This window comes from Coenobita brevimanus, chromosome 54, assembly GCF_032717465.1.
Source record: "Coenobita brevimanus isolate Jiangsu-jjx chromosome 54, ASM3271746v2, whole genome shotgun sequence".
NCBI lineage: Eukaryota > Metazoa > Arthropoda > Malacostraca > Decapoda > Coenobitidae > Coenobita > Coenobita brevimanus.
In genome coordinates, this window is record NC_137007.1 from 10680312 (window position 1) to 10700221 (window position 19910).

Sequence of the window (19910 nt, forward strand, 5' to 3'; positions counted from 1 at the left end):
TCTTGGCTCGACGTTTCCTATTAACATCTGGAACTCAATGACCACGTGATCACTTTTTCCCAAAGGACAGAGATATTCCAATGATTCTATTACATCAGGTTCTTTGGTGAACAGTAAATCTAACCTTGCTGGTGTGTCCTCACCTCGAAACCGTGTCTCTTCTTTGACCCACTGCGTCATCACATTATTCATTATTATATTTAATAACATAGTACCCCACGAATCCTCGCCGCCTCCCAGTACCATTCCTCCCAGTTCACCTCTTTACAATTAAAGTCACCCACCAAAATTATATTATTGCTTTTCTCAATTATTTTTTGCAAGTAGCTAGCCATATCTGACAACATCTCATGGTATTCGTCATCCTTCCATGCTCTCGTCTTTGAGGGGAACATACACTACCGCCATATCTCTCTTAACATTCTCTCCAGTTTCTAATTTCATATATATCACTTCAGCCCTGCCTTCTCCCATTTCCACAGTATCTACATTTATGTTGTTCTTCACTGCTATCATCACTCCTCCTCCTTTTTTCTTTTCTGTCTTTTCTCCACAGTTTGTATTTACCATCTCCCAAATGAACATCAATATCTTCTCTTAATTTGGTCTCTACAAAGCACATGACATCAGGTTCATGTTCTCTCAAGAAATCATTAATTTCGATCCTTGTCGATATGAAACCATCAACATTAGTATATATCACCTTCAAATTATTTTTGACATTATTAATACCCTCTTCTCTCCTACTCTCTGTCCGTACCACTTCCTCAACTTCTGATCTTTCACAACCATCCCCCTAATTTCCTTCACTTCTATTTCCTTAAATACCATTTCCTTACTTTCATATCCAATACTCTCCAAAAAAAAAGTATTACGTTCTTCCTCTGTCCTCTTATCATTTTTTTCCTTTACTTCTTCCTTTAATGATTTTAAAGCTTCTCTTTCTTCTTCATTCAGATCTTTTCTTATTATAATATTTTCCATCCCCGCCTCTTTGCTTAATTTCAGGTCACTTTAAGTATCTCATTTATTACACTTTCTGATGTAAACTTGACTCTCATTGGTCTTGTTTCCCCTTTCTTATAAGGCCCTATCCTCCTTACTTCCTCAATTTCTTTTACCCACTTGTTTCCTTCGGGGTCAATCTTGCCTAATATTCCTCTTACCATGTTCGTGTCTCTCTCGAGTCTTGCGAACCTAACCTTTTCTTCCTCTTCCCTGTTTCCAAATACTATCACACATCTGTTCCTTTCTACAGTTTCTCTCACTATTTTCTCTTTTTTCTTCAGTATTTTCACTACATTTTCTTCCATTTCTTTCTTGTTCATTTCCCTTTCTTCCTGGATGATCTCTCTTAAGCTGACCACTTCTTTCTGTTCTTCCTCTACGTGTGCCCACTTTGCCTTGTGTTCTTCTAGTACATTACTCACCTTCTCCGTTTTATTAGTACTCTCTTCAAGTTTCCTCCTCAGTTCAACATTTTCCCGCTTCAAATTCTTAATCTCTTCATTGGCTGTTTCGTTGGACTGGATTAGACTCTGTATGGTGGTTTCCGTATTTCCTGACACATCCTTTATCACTAGATTCTCTACTTTTTTTTCCAGTTCACTAATCCTCATAATTAATGTTTTCACCAGGTCCATGACATTAGTATTAGCATCAAATCCTTGAAATTCCATTCCCTCATTGTTTACATTTTCGGCCATCTTTAACGTACCGATCAAGTACCTAAACAGCTGTTACCAATAAGCCACAAACATTCATGTATACTATTGCCAACAAATCTTTACATTTTTGGTAGTCTACCAACTTTCATTATTTTAAATTTAAAGAAAGACCCTAGGAGACAGGACAGACAAAATTCCTGAAACTACTCAAGGTCAGGAGCGATGCCTGGGACGTCCTCTCTCTCCGGCTGTTCGTGTGTATTACAGTTAATGTTAGATAGGACTGGTAGGGGGTAAAAGCTTTTCAGCAGGGCCAAAATGTGAGCATTGGGAAAATTTTGAAATTTTTGCCATGCTAGTTAATGGTGGGATTTCCAGGTTTGGGTGGATGGTAAAAGTTCTGGATACATTAGCTGCACAAATTGAGGATCTACTGTACATTAGTAAGTTTTAAGGTGAGAGGAGGTGTGGTAGGCCATGAAGAAGGTGGAGTTGTGGACTTGTGTACCCTTCAGGTGGGGCCAGGGTTCTAGGGACCTTAATGGTGCTGTGTTGCCTATTTCACTGGGCATGCTATTGATTAGTTTTCCACTATCGTATTCTTTCCTTTTCTTGGGTTTTTGTACCCTACCTCACCCCACCTGCAAGTGGGAAAAAGAGGCAGAATGACACTGGTAATGGTGATGTACCACAAAACTGATAATGCTTTTTCTTTCGTTTGTGCAGTACCTGAAGAAGCCACGTATAGTCTTCGTCCAGGCATTGCGTACAAGACAAAAGGAGGTGTTGGACTAGGTTTCCAGTTTTTTGGTAAGTTATTGTAGAATGATGAGGATCATCATTATCAGCTTGATAACAACAATGATTGTCATCAGCATGTTCTCATAGGGTTCTTAGACCTCACCTCAGATATAAATTTGATGAAACGGTAAGTTCTAGCTGTGACCTCACGATCTCACTCATCCGTACACTCGCAGTCCCACATTAACTTCAGAGGTGGGCACAAAATCATTTACGCGTAATTGAATACCAAATTCTGTACATTATTTTATGTAAAAGAGTATTTAGATATCTGATACATTACCCATTTTGAAAATGCATTTAATTATTAATATAATATTTAAAAAAAAATGTATTTTAAAACACATCAAATACATTTTCACATACTTATTGTAGGGTAGTTTTTTTTTTTTTTTTTTTTTTTTTTTTTTTTCCTGCAGTCTTTCATCCCATGGTAATTTTAGTTTACTGAGGTCACAATTGCTACTATTTGACCAAGCAACTAGAATGAAAGAAAAGTTCTAGTTGAAGGTAGAAGTGTATTTGGAGAAGTTTGAGAGTATCAAGAGCATTTTTTTTTTTTTTTTTTTTACTGAAGATATGAATGGTAAAGTGGGGAATGCTAGAATACATGGGGTGGCTCAGTTGTGGAGTGTACATGTACCCCCTGCTGTGGATGGGAATGGTAGTGCCATGGTGGATGTTTGTGCATGGAAGAACTTGGCAATAACCAGTACCTTTTTCAGACACAAGATGATTCACAGGTATACAAGATGAGCGATAAGGAGGTTGGGAGGTGAGCTGAATGAATGTGATGCAGTGATTGACTGTGTGAATGGATGATCAAGAAAAAGATTTTTGCTTGACACTAGAGTGCATAGAGGTTTGCGGAGTGGATTGTGTGCTCACTACGCAGTAGTATAAAAAAATAAGAGGTGCAAAAATATAAGTGAACAGAGGTGCAGAATCACAGGCGAAGGCAGTTGTTGCAAAAAGAGTAGAAAGGCTGCAGGAGGAGAAAAAGCAGGGAGAAGTGTGAGAAAGATATGTAGGAGCAGCTGGGCAGAAGTGATTCAGAGCAGATATAGGCATTGAAAGGAATGGATAAGATGTTCACAAAAGAAGTCTGTACAGCATATGAGATAGTATGTGAGGTGAGGAGTAGATGTAAGGGAGTGAAATATACAGTGTAGTGGATTGAGGAAGTGAAATGAGCTTTGGAAGAGTAGTAGAAAGCAGTCAGTGTATGGATGCGAAGTAGAGGAATGGAGGATATGGAGAGATGGAATACAGAGCAGCATGTTAAGGAGAGGAAAAAGATGAAGAACTAGCAGTGTTGGGCAACTGCACACCAAATGGGAGGTCCACACCCGCACTTCCACTCCTGCACTTTGGCCTCTTCCCCACCTGCACTTCTGCACACCTCTAAGTTTTCACACTTTGGCAGTGTTTTCCGGTCATTCTGCCATATTTAGACATCAAAACACACATAGGAATATTGAAAAAAAAATTTAAACACCAAGAAAACCATGCAAAAAAAAATAAAAACATTAAAAACCAAAAAACACTCTGCCTATACACTACAGTATGTATATGACCCCTCCTATCTATCTGTCTATCTATTGCCAGACGCCTCAATCCCGTTTGGGGTGGCCACAAACAAATCGCCTCCAAGTCGCCCTGTCCCCCGCCATTTCACTGCCCTGCTCCCAACTCACAGCCCCCTCTCTCATATACCTCTCCACCCCATCCCTCCATCTTATCCTCGGCCTCCCCCTCCCTCTTCCCCTCTCCACCTCACTCACATACACTCTCTTCGTCAGTCTTTCACCCTCCATCCTCTCCACATGGCCAAACCACCTCAGTGTGTTCCTCATAACGCTTCCTATCACATCCACATCCACACCACAACGCTCCTTTATATCCTCATTCGTCAGCCTGTCTCTCCATGTGACTCCACAGGCTCCTCTTAAATAACTCATTTCCACTGCTCTCACTCTTGACTTGTGTCCTTCCAACAGTGTCCAAGCTTCACTTCCGTACGTTAGAATTGGTATCACAATACTGTCATGTAGTAACTTTTTCACTTCCATGCTCACTTCCCTGTTTCTTATCACTGCTTTCAAAGAACCAGCAACCTTTCTTCCCTGCTGTACCCTTTCAAGCACTTCACCCTCCAAACCTCCATCCTTACTCATCACACTACCCAAATACTTAAACGTACTCACATTTTCCAATTCCTCACCATCTAACCTCGCTGTACATTCACTAACTTCACCTCTCTCAAAGACCATCACTTTACTCTTCCCTACATTCACCTTTAGGTTCCGTTTCTTACACACTCTCTCAAACTCATCCACCAAACCTTGCAGCTCCCCTTCGTCTTCACTCAACAACACAGTATCATCTGCAAACAACAGTACAGGGAGTTTCCAAACACTATCCTCTCTCACCAGGGCCACTCCAACATCCACTACCCTACCTTGTACCTCTTTTATTACCCCATCCATGTACAGGTTGAACAACCATGGAGACATGACACATCCCTGTTTCAAACCAACTTTCAAAGAGAAAAATTCACTTAGTTCACCATCCACACGCACTGCAGCCTTCGCACCATCGTACATACTCTTCACAGCATTCAACAACTTCCCATCTACTCCATATATTCTTAACACTTTCCACAATCCTTGTCTATCCACCCTGTCATATGCTTTCTCCAAATCCATGAAAGCCGCATACAACTTCTTTCCCTTCTCTAGAAACTTTTCCACTAAAGATCTAAGAATGAATATCTGATCTACACAACCTCTTCCCTTCCTAAAGCCTCCCTGTTCTTCTCCAACTAATTTCTCTGTTCTTTCTCTAACTCTGTCTATAAGTATCCTAACATACACTTTTCCTATTATACTAAGAAGACAAATGCCCCTATGATTACCACACACTTCTTTTTCCCATTTTCCTTTGTACAAGGGAATAATTATACCTGACTTCCAATCCTCAGGGACTCTACCTTCCTCCCAGGCCAATCTGCACATCTTCCACATCCATTCTACTACTATCTCTCCCCCAAGCTTCAGCATTTCACCGCACACTCCATCAATTCCTGGGGCTTTCCCCGATTTAACTTTCTTCATTGCTTCCACAACTTCTATCCTACTGATTTCTTCCTGTCTTCTCACCTCCCTCCTTCTCCCAGCCATTCCCCAGCCACTTATATGCACATTACTTCCATCCTGTATGTTCAACAATTCCTTAAAGTGTTCTCTCCATCTGCTCACTTTTTCTCCCTTCTCCACTAGTAATCTACCATTTTTATCTTTCACTCCCCTGCTAACTTCACTTCCACCCTGTCTTACTCTTTTCACTTCTCTCCAGAACATTTTCTTACAGTCCCTTCACTTTACACTCAAATTCCTTCCAAATTCCTCATCCACTCTCTTCTTACTCTCTCTTACTAATCTTTTCACCTCTCTCTTCCTTTCCACATATAACTCTCTCTTCCGCCTCTCAACTTCTTCCACGCCCCTATTTCTCATCCATTCATTGTATGCTTTCTTCTTTTGTGCCACAGCCTGTTTCACCTCTTCAGTCCACCACGCTGTTCCTTGCACCCCCCTCCGTCTTCTCTTCCACACACCACATCACATGCTGCACATATTTCTTCTGTAAATATCTTACACACACCTTCCACGTCTCCCATCTGCTCCAATTCATATTTGCCCAATCGTTCCTCCACTTCTCTCTTATACTCTGCCTTTTTCTCATCCTCTTGTAACCTTTCCACTCTCCTTGCAACTACTCCTTCCTCTCGTCTTTCCCTTCTTCTATTCCTCCATCTCACTTGCATCCTAATTCTGGCCACCACCAAGTAGTGGTCAGAAAGTCCACTCCCCCAACCTCTATACACTCTTGCATCCTTTACACATCTTCGCATTCTTTCATCCACACACACATAATCAATCATTGCCTTCCTTTCATTCAGTTCACCACCCACCCTTCTTATCACTCGCCATGTATATCTGTGGATCATTTTATGCCTGGAGAGGGTATTGGCTATCACCAACCCCCTCCCAGCACAAATGTCCACTAACGCACTCCCATTCTCATCTATCTCAGCAGGCACACCCCACTCACCAACTATTCCATCCACCTTCACATTACCAACTTTACCATTCATATCACCAATCAAAAACTCTCTCTCATTCCTTCCAAACTTTTCCATGCACACTTCCACATTTGTCCAGAACTCTTCTCTCACTCTTCTAGCACGATCTTGCGTTGGCGCATACACACACACAATCGCCCACATTTGTATTCCAACTTTCAACTTTACCCACACAGTCCTTGACCCAACTGATCCATACTGCCTTATGCTCTTCTTCCATCTTTTACTCACAACTATACACACTCCTTCCTTTGCCCTCTCATTCTCATCTACTCCTACACATATACCCCATCCATACTCCCATTCTCTCACACTTTCTCCTCTCCATTTTGTTTCAGTTATTCCACATACATCCATTTTCGCACCCTCAAGCACCTGGACAATCTCTCTCTCTTTCACCTCCTCATTCGCTCCTCTTACATTCCACGTAGCCATTACCAAGTCCTTTGTCCGGTCCTGGGTCGTCATCGTTTGGTCAGTCCTTGTCCGAGGCTTCTACTTTTGGCAATTTTCAGGTCAGTCTGCCTTTTTAGACATCAAAACATACATAGGAATATCCAAAGTAATGCTAAACACCAAGAAAACCATGCAAAAAACATTTTCTATTTATCTGTCTATTGCCAGACACCTCAATCCCGTACTGGGTGGCCATAAACAAAATGCCTCCACGTTGCCCTGTCCCCTGCCATTTCAATGCCCTGCTCCCAACTCACACCGTCCTCTCTCATATACCTCTCCACCCCATCCCTCCATCTCATCCTTGGCCTCCCCCTCCCTCTCCCCCCCTCCACCTCACTCACATACACTCTCCTCATCAGTCTTTCACCCTCCATCTTCTCCACATGGCCAAACCACCACAGTGTGTTCCTCCTAATGCTTCCTATCACATCCACATCCACACAACAACACTCCTTTATATCCTCATTTGTCAGCCTGTCTCTCCATGTGACTCTACAGGCTCCTCTTAAATAACTCATTTCCACTGCTCTCACTCTTGACTTGTGTCCTTCCAACAACGTCCAAGCTTCACTTCCATACGTTAGAGTTGGTATCACAGTACTGTCATGTAGTACCTTTTTCACTTCCATGCTCACTTCCCTGCTTCTTATCATTGCTTTCAAGGAACCAGCAACCTTTCTTCTTTGTTGTACCCTTTCAAGCACTTCACCCTCCAAACCTCCATCCTTACTCATCACACTACCCAAGTACTTAAACGTACTCACATTTTCCATTTCCTCACCATCCAACCTCACTGTACATTCACTGACTTCACCTCTCTCAAAGATCATCACTTTACTCTTCCCTGCATTCACCTTTAGATTCCGTTTCTTACATACCCTCCCAAACTCATCCACCAAGCCTTGCAGCTCCCCTTCGTCTTCGCTCAACAACACAGTATCATCAGCAAAGAACAGTACAGGGAGTTTCCAAACACTACCCTCTCTCACCAGGGCCACTCCAACATCCACTACCCTACCTTGTACCTCTTTTATTACCCCATCCATGTACAGATTGAACAACCATGGAGACATGACACATCCCTGTTTCAACCCAACCTTCAAAGAGAAAAATTCACTCAGTTCACCATCCACACACACCACAGCCTTAGCACCATCGTACATACTCATCACAGCATTCAACAACTTCCCATCTACTCCATATATTCTTAATACTTTCCACAATCCTTGTCTATCCACCCTGTCATATACTTTCTCCAAATCCATGAAAGCCGCATACAACATTTTTCCCTTCTCTAGAAACTTTTCCACTAAAGATCTAAGAATGAATATCTGATCTACACAACCTCTTCCCTTCCTAAAGCCTCCCTGTTCTTCTCCAACTAATTCCTCTGTTGAAGACTCTGTCAATAAAAACAATAAAAATAAAACTTACTATATGTACACCCTGGAAAAAAAGAATCGGGACCCCACGAGCTGATGCGTCTCTCAATGACCACTGATACGCACCAGAACTCAGTTGGGGCTTCAAATTCCTTCGTGCAGTGTGGCATATTGTATCGTGCAGTAAGGGTCCCGATTCTTTTTTTATTGGGTGTACAGTTCCCCTCCAGATTTTGGCAGCATTTTCTGTTCATTCTCCCATATTGAGACATCAAAAAACACATAGGAATAACCATATTAATGCTGAACACCAAGAAAACAATGCAGAAACAACAAAAGTCCACAAAAAACTTGAAGACGGTTGGAAAATCACTTATCTTTCTGTGACAGGAGTGATAGCTGCTCCATGGCCAGATGTGCCGCCTGAAATTGGTTATATTGGTATAAATGTATACCATCATTTTTGCTGGTGTTTATACTGTATGCTAATAAAAGCACAGAAAACTGATGAATAAAATAACAAAACTGCTGTGAGAATAAATGGTGTTCAAAAGTAAAACTTACCATCATATAACTTCCCACTATCCTAGTGCAAAATTTTGCACACACCTTGCAAGAGTTAACCCCTTAAACGCGGCCGTGAACAGTCACCCCCCCCCGAGTGGCGGAGTTGTATCACGGTCTGAGTACCTGTAGGAAAATATTAGCCAAAAATCAGAGATTAACCCTAGAACATTATACTTGGTATGGCAGATAGTACTTTCATTCAGCTTTCTCCAGAGACAGGTGTTGAGCCTTCGTGGACTACCCAAGGAGTTATGGAGACTTGCAAAGTTGGGTAACCAAATCTTCACTTTCACACCTCCAGCAACCCGGTTTCCCCTCTACCACAGCCTCATTCTGTCACAGTAAACTTTATACTACAACGTAAAGGTAGTTAGGAATCCGTATTTGTACAATAAGCACTGAAAATAAGGCTAAAATCAACGGAGCGTACGGCCGACATGCAGCGCGGCGGCGGTCTTCCCCGTCACTCAACAAACATTTCCATTTTCACAGCTAAAATCATGTATACTACATTATTTTCAGTCATATTACTTCCCGAAAGATCACCGCGGCGCGCTTTTTATTCTGCCTTACGCCCGTCACTTTATTCTCGTTCCTGTCGGCCGCTTGCACTGACTGGGAAGAGCTAGAACTCGCCATAATGTCACCTTGAAAGCCTGCGGTAAACTGACGTTAAACAGGGGCAAACCGTGAGAAAAAAAGCTAGTGTTACAACTGAGGAAACAAGCGTTTCCTATTAGCATAAACTGCTTGTGAGAGGAGAGCGCAGATTTTCAGTTCTGAGCACTCAGAGCGCTGACATGTATCACAGCCAGGCTGGCAGGGGCCGTGGTGGTGGGGGGGACAGGGGGAAAAACGCGATACTTGGCAACAACGGAGGTCAGTGGTACAAAGGTCAAGTGTGCTAAAAGTAGCTAAAGGGTGGTGGTACTGATAGACAGTACCAGCTGGAGCCTGCCTGCCCGCGGTTATTCAAAATTTACTAGAATCGCAAATGCGACGCTCCGCCGTTATGTCCTTTTCGCCGAGCGAATCATTTCATTGCTATATATTAGCAGGTCTCACAGGGCTGAAGTTGGTAGTATTGCACTCACCCTAGCCAGGCAGCAGGAGGCCACTACTATCAGTTCACTGTCGTCTTTGAAGGTGGGAGTATGTCTGATCAGCTCCTGCTAACTTCCGCTGCTTTTTGGCCCCATGCAAAAGGCCCTGTGACCTTTACCCCCTACTAAACCTCGTGTGGAAAGAGGTAAAGGGCTGACAATTGATAGAGAGTGACTACGATCTTTTTATTGAGTAAAACAGTGCAAGTGGAATTGTAAATAATGTGTAAATAATGTGTAAACAGCAAGTGAAAATAATGAATGTAAATATAAGTGAACAGTGGAAAATAGTTTTATAAGTTACTTCAAGTGACAGTGCATAACACAGTGTAAATAAAACAGAAATGTAAACAATGTAAATAAAATAGAAAACGTAAATAGAAATGTATCTAGATACAGACTGTTATGAGCATTCTCATGGATTTTGTGGAATTTTGATATGCCCGATAGTATTTGATTAGATCACCAAAAACTTTAAAAACTCACAGGTCAGTGCTTTCAGCGCGAAGGAAGGGAGAGAGTGAAGGGTGAACTGGGAGACACAGCTTTCAAGGTGGGGAGCATGGGAGGGTGTGGAGGAGGGACGAGAGAGGGAGAGAAGCAAGGCTGTGGGCTGGTTTTTCACCCTTCTGTGACAAGGCAGACAGGTGCATTCACCTGACTTGTGGCTTGTGATCTGTTTTACACGCTCTTTGACCATCGGGAAACACAACTCCTGGTGACCAGGTGACTTTGGATGTTCGGCGTTGAGGCGGATGGGTGCTTTCACCTGACTTGTGGCTTGCGGTCTGTGTTAGATGCTCGGTGGCAGTTGGAAATGACTAATCCCGGTGGCCGCATGACTGGACATTTAGTGGGGATGCGTATGGACATTACACCGCTTTAGGGTTAAGGTCGGTATTGCTCGGGTGCTGGAGGTTCATAGGGAGTGATCGACCAGCACGTGACTTTGACCATTCAGTACACGAGTGGATGCATAAGTTAGCTCTGGTTGTGGATTACGGCCTATTTCCCGCATACAACTAGAGCTCAGTGACTGCGATACTGAATGTTTGAACATGTTGGCTAGCTGACCGAAGTTCTCGGGGACTTTTACTTCCAGATAATAGCAAGTAAATTTGGATAATGGTTTAATAAAGCCAAGGCCCAGTATCCAGATAATGAACACGTCCAGATAAATGAGGGATTACTGTGTATACAGGCAGATCCCGAGATACGATACCCCTAGTTGCGATACCCTGGCATAACGACGGGGATAGAAATACCACCCAACACTGCCAAACAATGGCCAAACTCTAGATTAACGGTGGGTTTTGTATTTTGTAAAACAGATGTTGATGATGTTTTAGATTAATATTTGCATTTAGGTTAATTTATGAACAGTTTTTAGACTTCGATTAATGTGTTTTAGCCATAGGCTGGGTGAACATTGTCATTTTAGCTTATGGTCTACTAAGTGTGGATTTTTTCCAGACATATTTTTAATGATTTCCAGATTTTATTTTTGGGTTTAGGTGAGTTATAAACTGATTTTAGGCATAGTTTAGCTTGTTTTAAAACTGTTTAGGGGTTTAGGTTAGGTAGAAACTTGTTTTTGGACTCATTTGGATGGGTTTAGGACTTGGTTGGGGGGAAATCCAAGGCTCAAAAACGCATCCATATACTTTACATGTTAAATATACCCTGAGATATGGTACTCCACCTAGCACTGGGTTTTTACCTAACTAATTGCATCATTAAACCAGGGGCATCATAGGGGCATTTGTCTTCTTAGTATAATAGGAAAAGTGTATGGTAGGATACTTATTGACAGAGTTAGAGAAAGAACAGAGAAATTAGTTAGAGAAGAACAGGAAGGCTTTAGGAAGGGAAGAGGTTGTGTAGATCAGATATTCATTCTTAGATCTTTAATGGAAAAGTTTCTAGAGAAGGGAAAGAAGTTGTATGTGGCTTTCATGGATTTGGAGAAAGCATATGACAGGGTGGATAGACAAGGATTGTGGAAAGTGTTAAGAATATATGGAGTAGATGGGAAGTTCTTGATTGCTGTGAGGAGTATGTACGATGGTGCGAAGGCTGCAGTGCGTGTGGATGGTGAACTAAGTGAATTTTTCTCTTTGAAAGTTGGTTTGAAACAGGGATGTGTCATGTCTCCTTGGTTGTTCAATCTGTACATGGATGGGGTAATAAAAGAAGTACAAGGTAGGGTAGTGGATGTTGGAGTGGCCCTGGTGAGAGAGGATAGTGTTTGGAAACTCCCTGTACTGCTGTTTGCAGATGATACTGTGTTGTTGAGTGAAGATGAAGGGGAGCTGCAAGGCTTGGTGGATGAGTTTGGGAGAGTGTGTAAGAAACGGAATCTAAAGGTGAATGTAGGGAAGAGTAAAGTGATGGTCTTTGAAAGAGGTGAAGTCAGTGAATGTACAGCGAGGTTGGATGGTGAGGAATTGGAAAATGTGAGTACGTTTAAGTACTTGGGTAGTGTGATGAGTAAGGATGGAGGTTTGGAGGGTGAATTGCTTGAAAGGGTACAGCAGGGAAGAAAGGTTGCTGGTTCTTTGAAAACAGTGATAAGAAACAGGGAAGTGAGCATGGAAGTGAAAAAGTTACTAAATGACAGTATTGTGATACCAACTCTAACGTACGGAAGTGAAGCTTGGACGTTGTTGGAAGGACACAAGTCAAGAGTGAGAGCAGTGGAAATGAGTTATTTAAGAGGAGTCTGTGGAGTCACATGGAGAGACAGGCTGACGAATGAGGATATAAAGGAGCGTTGTGGTGTTGATGTGGATGTGATAGGAAGCGTTATGAGGAACACACTGAGGTGGTTTGGCCATGTGGAGAGGATGGAGGGTGAAAGACTGACGAAGAGCGTGTATGTGAGTGAGGTGGAGGGGGGAAGAGGGAGGGGGAGGCCGAGGATGAGATGAAAGGATGGGGTGGAGAGGTATATGAGAGAGGGGGGTGTGAGTTGGAAGCAGGGCAGTGAAATGGCGGGGGACAGGGCAACTTGGAGGCGATTTGTTTGTGGCCACCCCAAACGGGATTGAGGCGTCTGGCAATAGATATAATATATATATATATATATATATATATATACAGTATATACATACATACATACATACAGTAAACTTGCCCCAAACACGTTCTCGCTGAACGCGCTTGCAATTATACGCGGTTAGTATGGAGATATGTATAAGACAACGTAAGATTAAAGAACCATTACAAAAACAATAAATTTACGTAAGAGAGGCGGCCTTTGAAAGGCCAAATCCTCGAACATCAGTGCAACACCACGCACGGTTTGTTTTGATCACGTGATGGTGTCCTTCTATTCCACAGTATTAAATATTTACATTACTGTTCTGGTAAGTTTATGTACAAGTTAAAGTACTATTAAATAACGTTAAAGCAAGAAATAAAGTCTTATAACCAGTTTACCTGATAGGGATCGGAATATTGCCTTTTTTATTTGTTCGTTAAAGATTTGCTGCACTAATTTTCCACGATACTGTATTTGTAAGTTAAATGTTTACTGTTCTTGTATATAAGTTAAAGCACTTAAATAAAGTTAAATAATTAAATAAAGCCTTGTAACCAGTTAACCTGATTTATATGATTACCCATGATCGGGGGGTTCCAAGACAATTCTCCGTCAAGTCAATTCGCCGTCAGACAATTCCCCGTCAAAACATGGATGAATCCCCGTCCATTTGCACCCTGAACGATTCCCCATTATTCTATAAATACAGTATACTTATTTCGCCTCTGAATTATATTTTAGCATCACCCACTGCTGTCTTCATTAACCCCTTAACCGCAGTGCGTCACTTTTGTGAAGCTTGGGAGCAAGGGATCACACCGCGGGGCGACACTTTTGTGATTCTGTGTTATTTTGCATTCGCCCGGGCTTTCAAGTGGTGGCTTGTATCATCTGTCAGTACTGCTAATGTCCAACACTAGTCAGCACTCCTAATCTCATCTGTACTCCCATCCATTGTTGACAATTTAGCCATTTCTCTCCGTTCTTGACTCCCCTCCCTACCTCCCCTCCATTACCCTATCCTCTTGCCTGCCCGGCCGTGCTATGCTAATTAAATCTTCCCTGGAATTTTCCACTGATTTCATCCATTGAAATAAGCCCTATGCCCTATTCTTATACTAAATAATATATACAAGAAAGAAATAAGGTAAGTGAGAGTGCCATACACCTAGAATTGGCTAATTATCACCTGACAACACCTCACATGCACTCGTTAGCTAATTTCCGCTGTTTATTTCCCCTTCAAATATGCCGTATAATCTATTTCGTAATAAAAATATATATAAGAAAGGAAGGGAGAAGCCTAAGTGATATTTACATTCACCTGGAACTACCTAATTATTGCAGGCCACCACACTGTATTCTGCGCTAAGTAAATCTTCCCTGGAATTTTCCACTGATTTCATCCATTGAAATATGCCCTATGCCCTATTCTTATACCAAATAATATATACAAAAAAGAAATAAGATAAGTGATAGTGCCATACATCTGGAATTGGCTAAATATCACCTGACAACACCTCACGTGCACTCGTTTGCTAATTTTCGCTGTTTATTTCCCCTTGAAATATGCTGTATAATCTATTTTCGTAATAAATATACATATAAAGAGGGAAGAGAGAAGCCTAAATGATATTTACATTCGCCTGGGACTACCTAATTTATTATGTATTGTCTTGGTTTCCTGCCAATCATTTCATTGCTATATATTAGCAGGTCTCACAGGGCTGAAGTTGGTAGTATTGCACTCACCCTAGCCAGGCAGCAGGAGGCCACTACTATCAGTTCACTGTCATCTTTGAAGGTGGGAGTATGTCTGATCAGCTCCTGCTAACTTCCGCCGCTTTTTGGCCCCATGCAAAAGGCCCTGTGACCTTTACCCCCTACTAAACCTCATGTGGAAAGAGGTAAAGGGCTGACAATTGATAGAGAGTGACTACGATCTTTTTATTGAGTAAAACAGTGCAAGTGGAATTGTAAATAATGTGTAAACAGCAAGTGAAAGGAATGAATGTAAATATAAGTGAACAGTGGAAAATAGTTTTATAAGTTACTTCAAGTGACAGTGCATAACACAGTGTAAACAAAATAGAAATGTAAATAATGTAAATAAAATAGAAAACGTAAATAGAAATGTAAATGAGTAGTATTATAAGAATACGAGTATATATACTAGGAGTAATGAAAGTGAAAGTTTCACTCTAGCATGTATGAATACCATGAGTTATGAGAATGAAGGTGAAAGTGACATTCACTCTCAGTACTAGTATACAGGACGAGAAAGTGAATGCTACGTATTTTACTGAAAGAAAGTGAATCCCTACAGTGACAATAAATAACTATTACTGAAGGAAACTTATGGATAAAGACTGTAGATATATATGTGTTATATAGTAACAGAAATATAAACTGTGAGTGTTTTTATGAATAATAGACAACACGAGCGGCGAACGATCGTAAGTGGGATGGTCATATGCCCTCATAATTTTCATTGCTTTCACAGTTTTTTTTTTTTTTTTTTGTGTATGGATTCCAAACTATTTGAGAATCATAGAATAGTGTTTTTATTGATAATATCAGGCTGTGGTAATCATATTATGAGTTGTCAGGAAGTGTAAAGTGGAGACTTCGTTACCCAACTTCAGAGGTCTCCACAAGTCCTACGGTACTCGACGAAGGCTCAACAAACACCCAAGGAGAAAGCTGAAGGTATGTGCCATAAGTATATGTGATTTTAATATTCCAGGACTAATAACTGATTTTTGGCAAATATTTTTAGAGAGTCTGTCGGAGCGCGAATATGCCCGCGGGAGCCGCAAGTCAAAGCAAAACAAGCCCGCGGTTTAAGGGTTAATGACAGCGAATTGTCTTGTTATTGCTGTGATGGCGAATTGACTTGACGACGAATTGTCCCGAAACCAGTCGGCATCGGAATGTTGCCTTGTGTTTACTTATTTGTGTGTTGAAGTTTTGCTGTGCAGTACTGTATTTGTAAGTTATAACTTTAAATTAACCTTCTAACCACTTAAAGTGCTTCAAATTGATTACCAATGGTAGATAACAGCAAAACACCACATTTAGGGGGTCTAGGGAGCAAAATAAGGAGCAGTTACAACTTTGTTTTGCACCTAGCACGCCATGGTTGGAACGAAACCCTCGCGTTAGGGGCAAGTTTGCTGTATATATATATATATATATATATATATATATGTACAAGTAATCCCTCTACTATCTGATGTATTAGAGCCAAAGGCATGTCCGGAAAGTGATCCCGTCCGGAAAGTGGGCCCCTGGCTCCTGGACTGGTACTTAAGGACCCTAACCCAGCCTAACTTTGAAAGCCACCTAAATATCTCCCTACCGGACATGCATAGCACCTATTTAAACCTATTTTAGACCCTATTCACACCAATAATGGACGTAATGCATGAAATAAATGAAAAACAAGCAAAGAATGAGGAATTAGGAGCGACTGTACCTCAGCCAGGGTACTTACAGCATGTTTGTGGCTGCCTTTTCTAAGGATTTGGCAGTGGTGATAATGCTCTTGAAGCATGTACAGTACTCCAGTGTTGTGCTGCACTTAATTCTTTGCACTGTGAGTTATAATTGTTTAACACTGCACATTGTTCTTAACTGCACCACGCCAGTTTCAGCCGCCAATTTGCACTCCACAGTTGATCCTTTGCACTCTAAGTTCTAATTTCTGAACACTGCACAACACTGTAAATTCCCGTGTGGTCTAGTGGCGAGGTATTGCATTTTATTCACTGTTTATTCACAAAAAAAACGAGCACGTGTGGCTTTCATTGCGATAAGCATCTACTCACCATCGAAGTTAGGAAACTCCTTCCACACATGAGGGGATAATTGACCTTATTCTGCGTACACAGCTAGAGAGGTCATGGCCTGCTGAGCTCATAGCACAGCTTAAGATCTGGCAGGTGAAAGATGCCAGCCAAATGGCAGAAAAGGCTGACGCATTCTTTACTGCATACGGGTATCAAACTCGTAAGCAAAACACCCGGAGCAGAAAAGATACTGCCAAGTCTGGGAAGCCGTCTCAGACTGAATCCCAGCAACAAGGCCATTCTCAGAATAATGGCCAAGGTCCAAAACCGCAGTGGAAGGACCAGGGGCAAAACACTTAGAAACCTGAGTGGAAGAGGTACAACAAGAACCCTAACCAGCAGCAGTATCAGCCATGCAACCGACCGTCGGGACAAACTTTTTCACCACCAGCTCAAAAGAGGCAGGAAGCGAACGCAGCCTTCATTCCTCAGCAGCAGCACGATGGTCACGTCCCTACCAGTATGGGTACTCCCCCACAGTTCACTAGTCCTACAGTGACAGTGAATGCCCCTTCACAGATGGCCAATGTTCCATCTTCCCAATATAATTCTCAAGGCACAATGTTTGCCGCATCAGTTCAGCAGCCTCATGAGTGGCTAGCTGCTTCCTCCACAGGCCCTCCCATAGGTGACAGTACCTTCCTTGTTCAGCCAGGGTTTGTGGGAGGCATTCCTGTGAAGGTCCTGAGAGATAATGGTTCCTCAGGTTGCTCTGTCAAGCAGAGTCTAGTTCGGCCTGAGCAATATACAGGTCGACAGATCCATGCAAACCTTATTGATGGATCAGTGAGATTGTTCCCTGAGGCATGTATCCAGGTGGCATCTCCATTTTATACTGGTACGACACTCGCAGTTGTCATGCCAGAACCTTTATTTGACCTCATAGTAGGAAACATTTATGGTGTCAAGGATAGTTGCACCGAACATGATGCTACTCAGACTTCGGCTGCTGCGGTAACACGAGCCATGGCTGAGGCTCCAGACTGTGTCACCCCAGTGATCACTGAATCGCTGCAAGATCTGATGTGTAGTCAACTTGTTGTACAAGAACAACATTCTGACCCGACACTTGCTGCCGTGCGGAACAAACAAAAGGGTCGAGTGATTAAGTATTCACGGGGAGGTTGAGCCAAGTTCCTTCGCAAACAAGGACGGCTCTACCGTGAGTCACGAACACCCGAGGGCGAGGTTCAACTGCAGTTTGTCGTTCCCGCCAAGTACCGCCTAGCAGTGTTACAATGGGGTCATTGTTCAGCCTCAGGAGGTCACATGGGCAAAAGGAAGACCCAGGGCTGTATCCGAGCTGACTTTTTCTGGCCAGGGATGGGACAAGACATAGATAGTTTTGTCCGTTCCTGCAGTGTGTGTCAAAGTAACACCACTAATCAGGGACATGTCCTTCCTGTGTCGTTTGTAACCACACCTGTAATATCTGAGTCAGTTGAGAGACAGGGTAGTGGTGAAGTGGGTGTAGACATGACGTCTCGCCCATTGGCCCCACAGGACACATCATGTCCAGGGCCTGTACATACATATTATGTACCGTAGGTTAAGGGGGAAGTCCGAGAGAGAACTCCACAGAGGCGACTCGAGGCTATGGAAGACCCGAGTTTGCACAAGGATTCTCAGCTCCCCGATACTAATACAAGTACTGTAGGTTAAGGGGGAAGTTCGAGAGAGAACTCCGCAGAGGCGACTCGAGGCTATGGCAGACCCGAGTTTGCACAAGGATTCTCAGCTCCCCGATATTAATATAAGTACTGTAGGTTAAGGGGGGAAGTGAGACTCGAGGCTGTGAAAGACCCGAGTTTGCACAAGGATTCTCAGCTCCCCGATATTAATATAAGTACTGTAGGTTAAGGGGGAAGTTTGAGAGAGAACTCCGCAGAGGCAACTCGAGGCTATGGAAGACCCGAGTTTGCACAAGGATTCTCAGCTCCCCGATATTAATATAAGTACTGTAGGTTAAGGCACAGGTTGAGGACCCGTGTGCAGTTCGAGGCTATGGAAGACCCGAGTTTGCGCAAGGATTCTCAACTTGCCGACACTAATCGTGTGCTATAATTAATGGCGACCTCGAATGTACGAAGCTTAGGCTGTCACTTGTATTTTTCAGCTAGAGCGTACTTTTCGTAGCATGTACTGATTGCTAGGCAGAGAGAGTAATTGTAACGTAATAAGAATTTTGTCTCATTGACACTTTTGATGCTCCACCTTAATTGGTTTTGCAGGTACAGCGATGGGTGTTGCAGTTTTTCTGTGCGGGCCAGCTGATCGTCTGCCGCACGCTGCCGCCTCTTCTCCTCTTCCTTCGTCGTCGCCATATTATTATTTACTGTGTCATTTTACACATAGGTACAGTTACACTACAACTGTCACACCTACACCGTGTATTACATACACCACGCTACACAACAATTAGTTGTCAGTGTAAATGTAGCGAACTTTCGCTCAGTTTGACCTGAGTACAGGATTTTCACCGTCGTCATGGAGTTTTTCCCTCAAGCTTGCTTCTATTAACGTAAATACGAGTTTTTTTCGCTCACTGGTGACTGCGACTTTCTCCTGTAGCAGGATAGCACACACACCACAGTGTGAATCTTGTGTGACTGAGCTAGGATTTATATGTATGCATATTGAAATCTTTTTTCTGAAGGAAAAAAGATTTGATTTCGATGGGGCGTAATGCCACGAGTCGGCTAGTGACATTGGCTTTTGTGGGAAACCGCGAACTCAAGTGGAATCCCAGTTTATCGTTCAGTTAACCGCTCATTCTGACGGAAGCTTTGTCAAATCAATTTTTCATTGTCATACGTGATCGTCTCTGTGTGAGACATTAGCGCTTCCGCTGAGCGATTTGTTTTGGGCGCGTTTCGCTCACTCGACCGTT

At 42.5% G+C, this 19910-nt stretch overlaps 1 protein-coding gene across 1 annotated transcript in view; it reads left to right on the top strand.

The window, feature by feature from the left end:
* The window catches only part of INPP5E (Inositol-3-phosphate synthase), a 576780-nt gene that overhangs the window by 378978 nt on the left and 177892 nt on the right, over positions 1-19910 (top strand). The window contains 1 exon segment of the mRNA XM_080273293.1: positions 2394-2477. Coding sequence (XP_080129419.1) covers positions 2394-2477 — 84 coding nt within the window.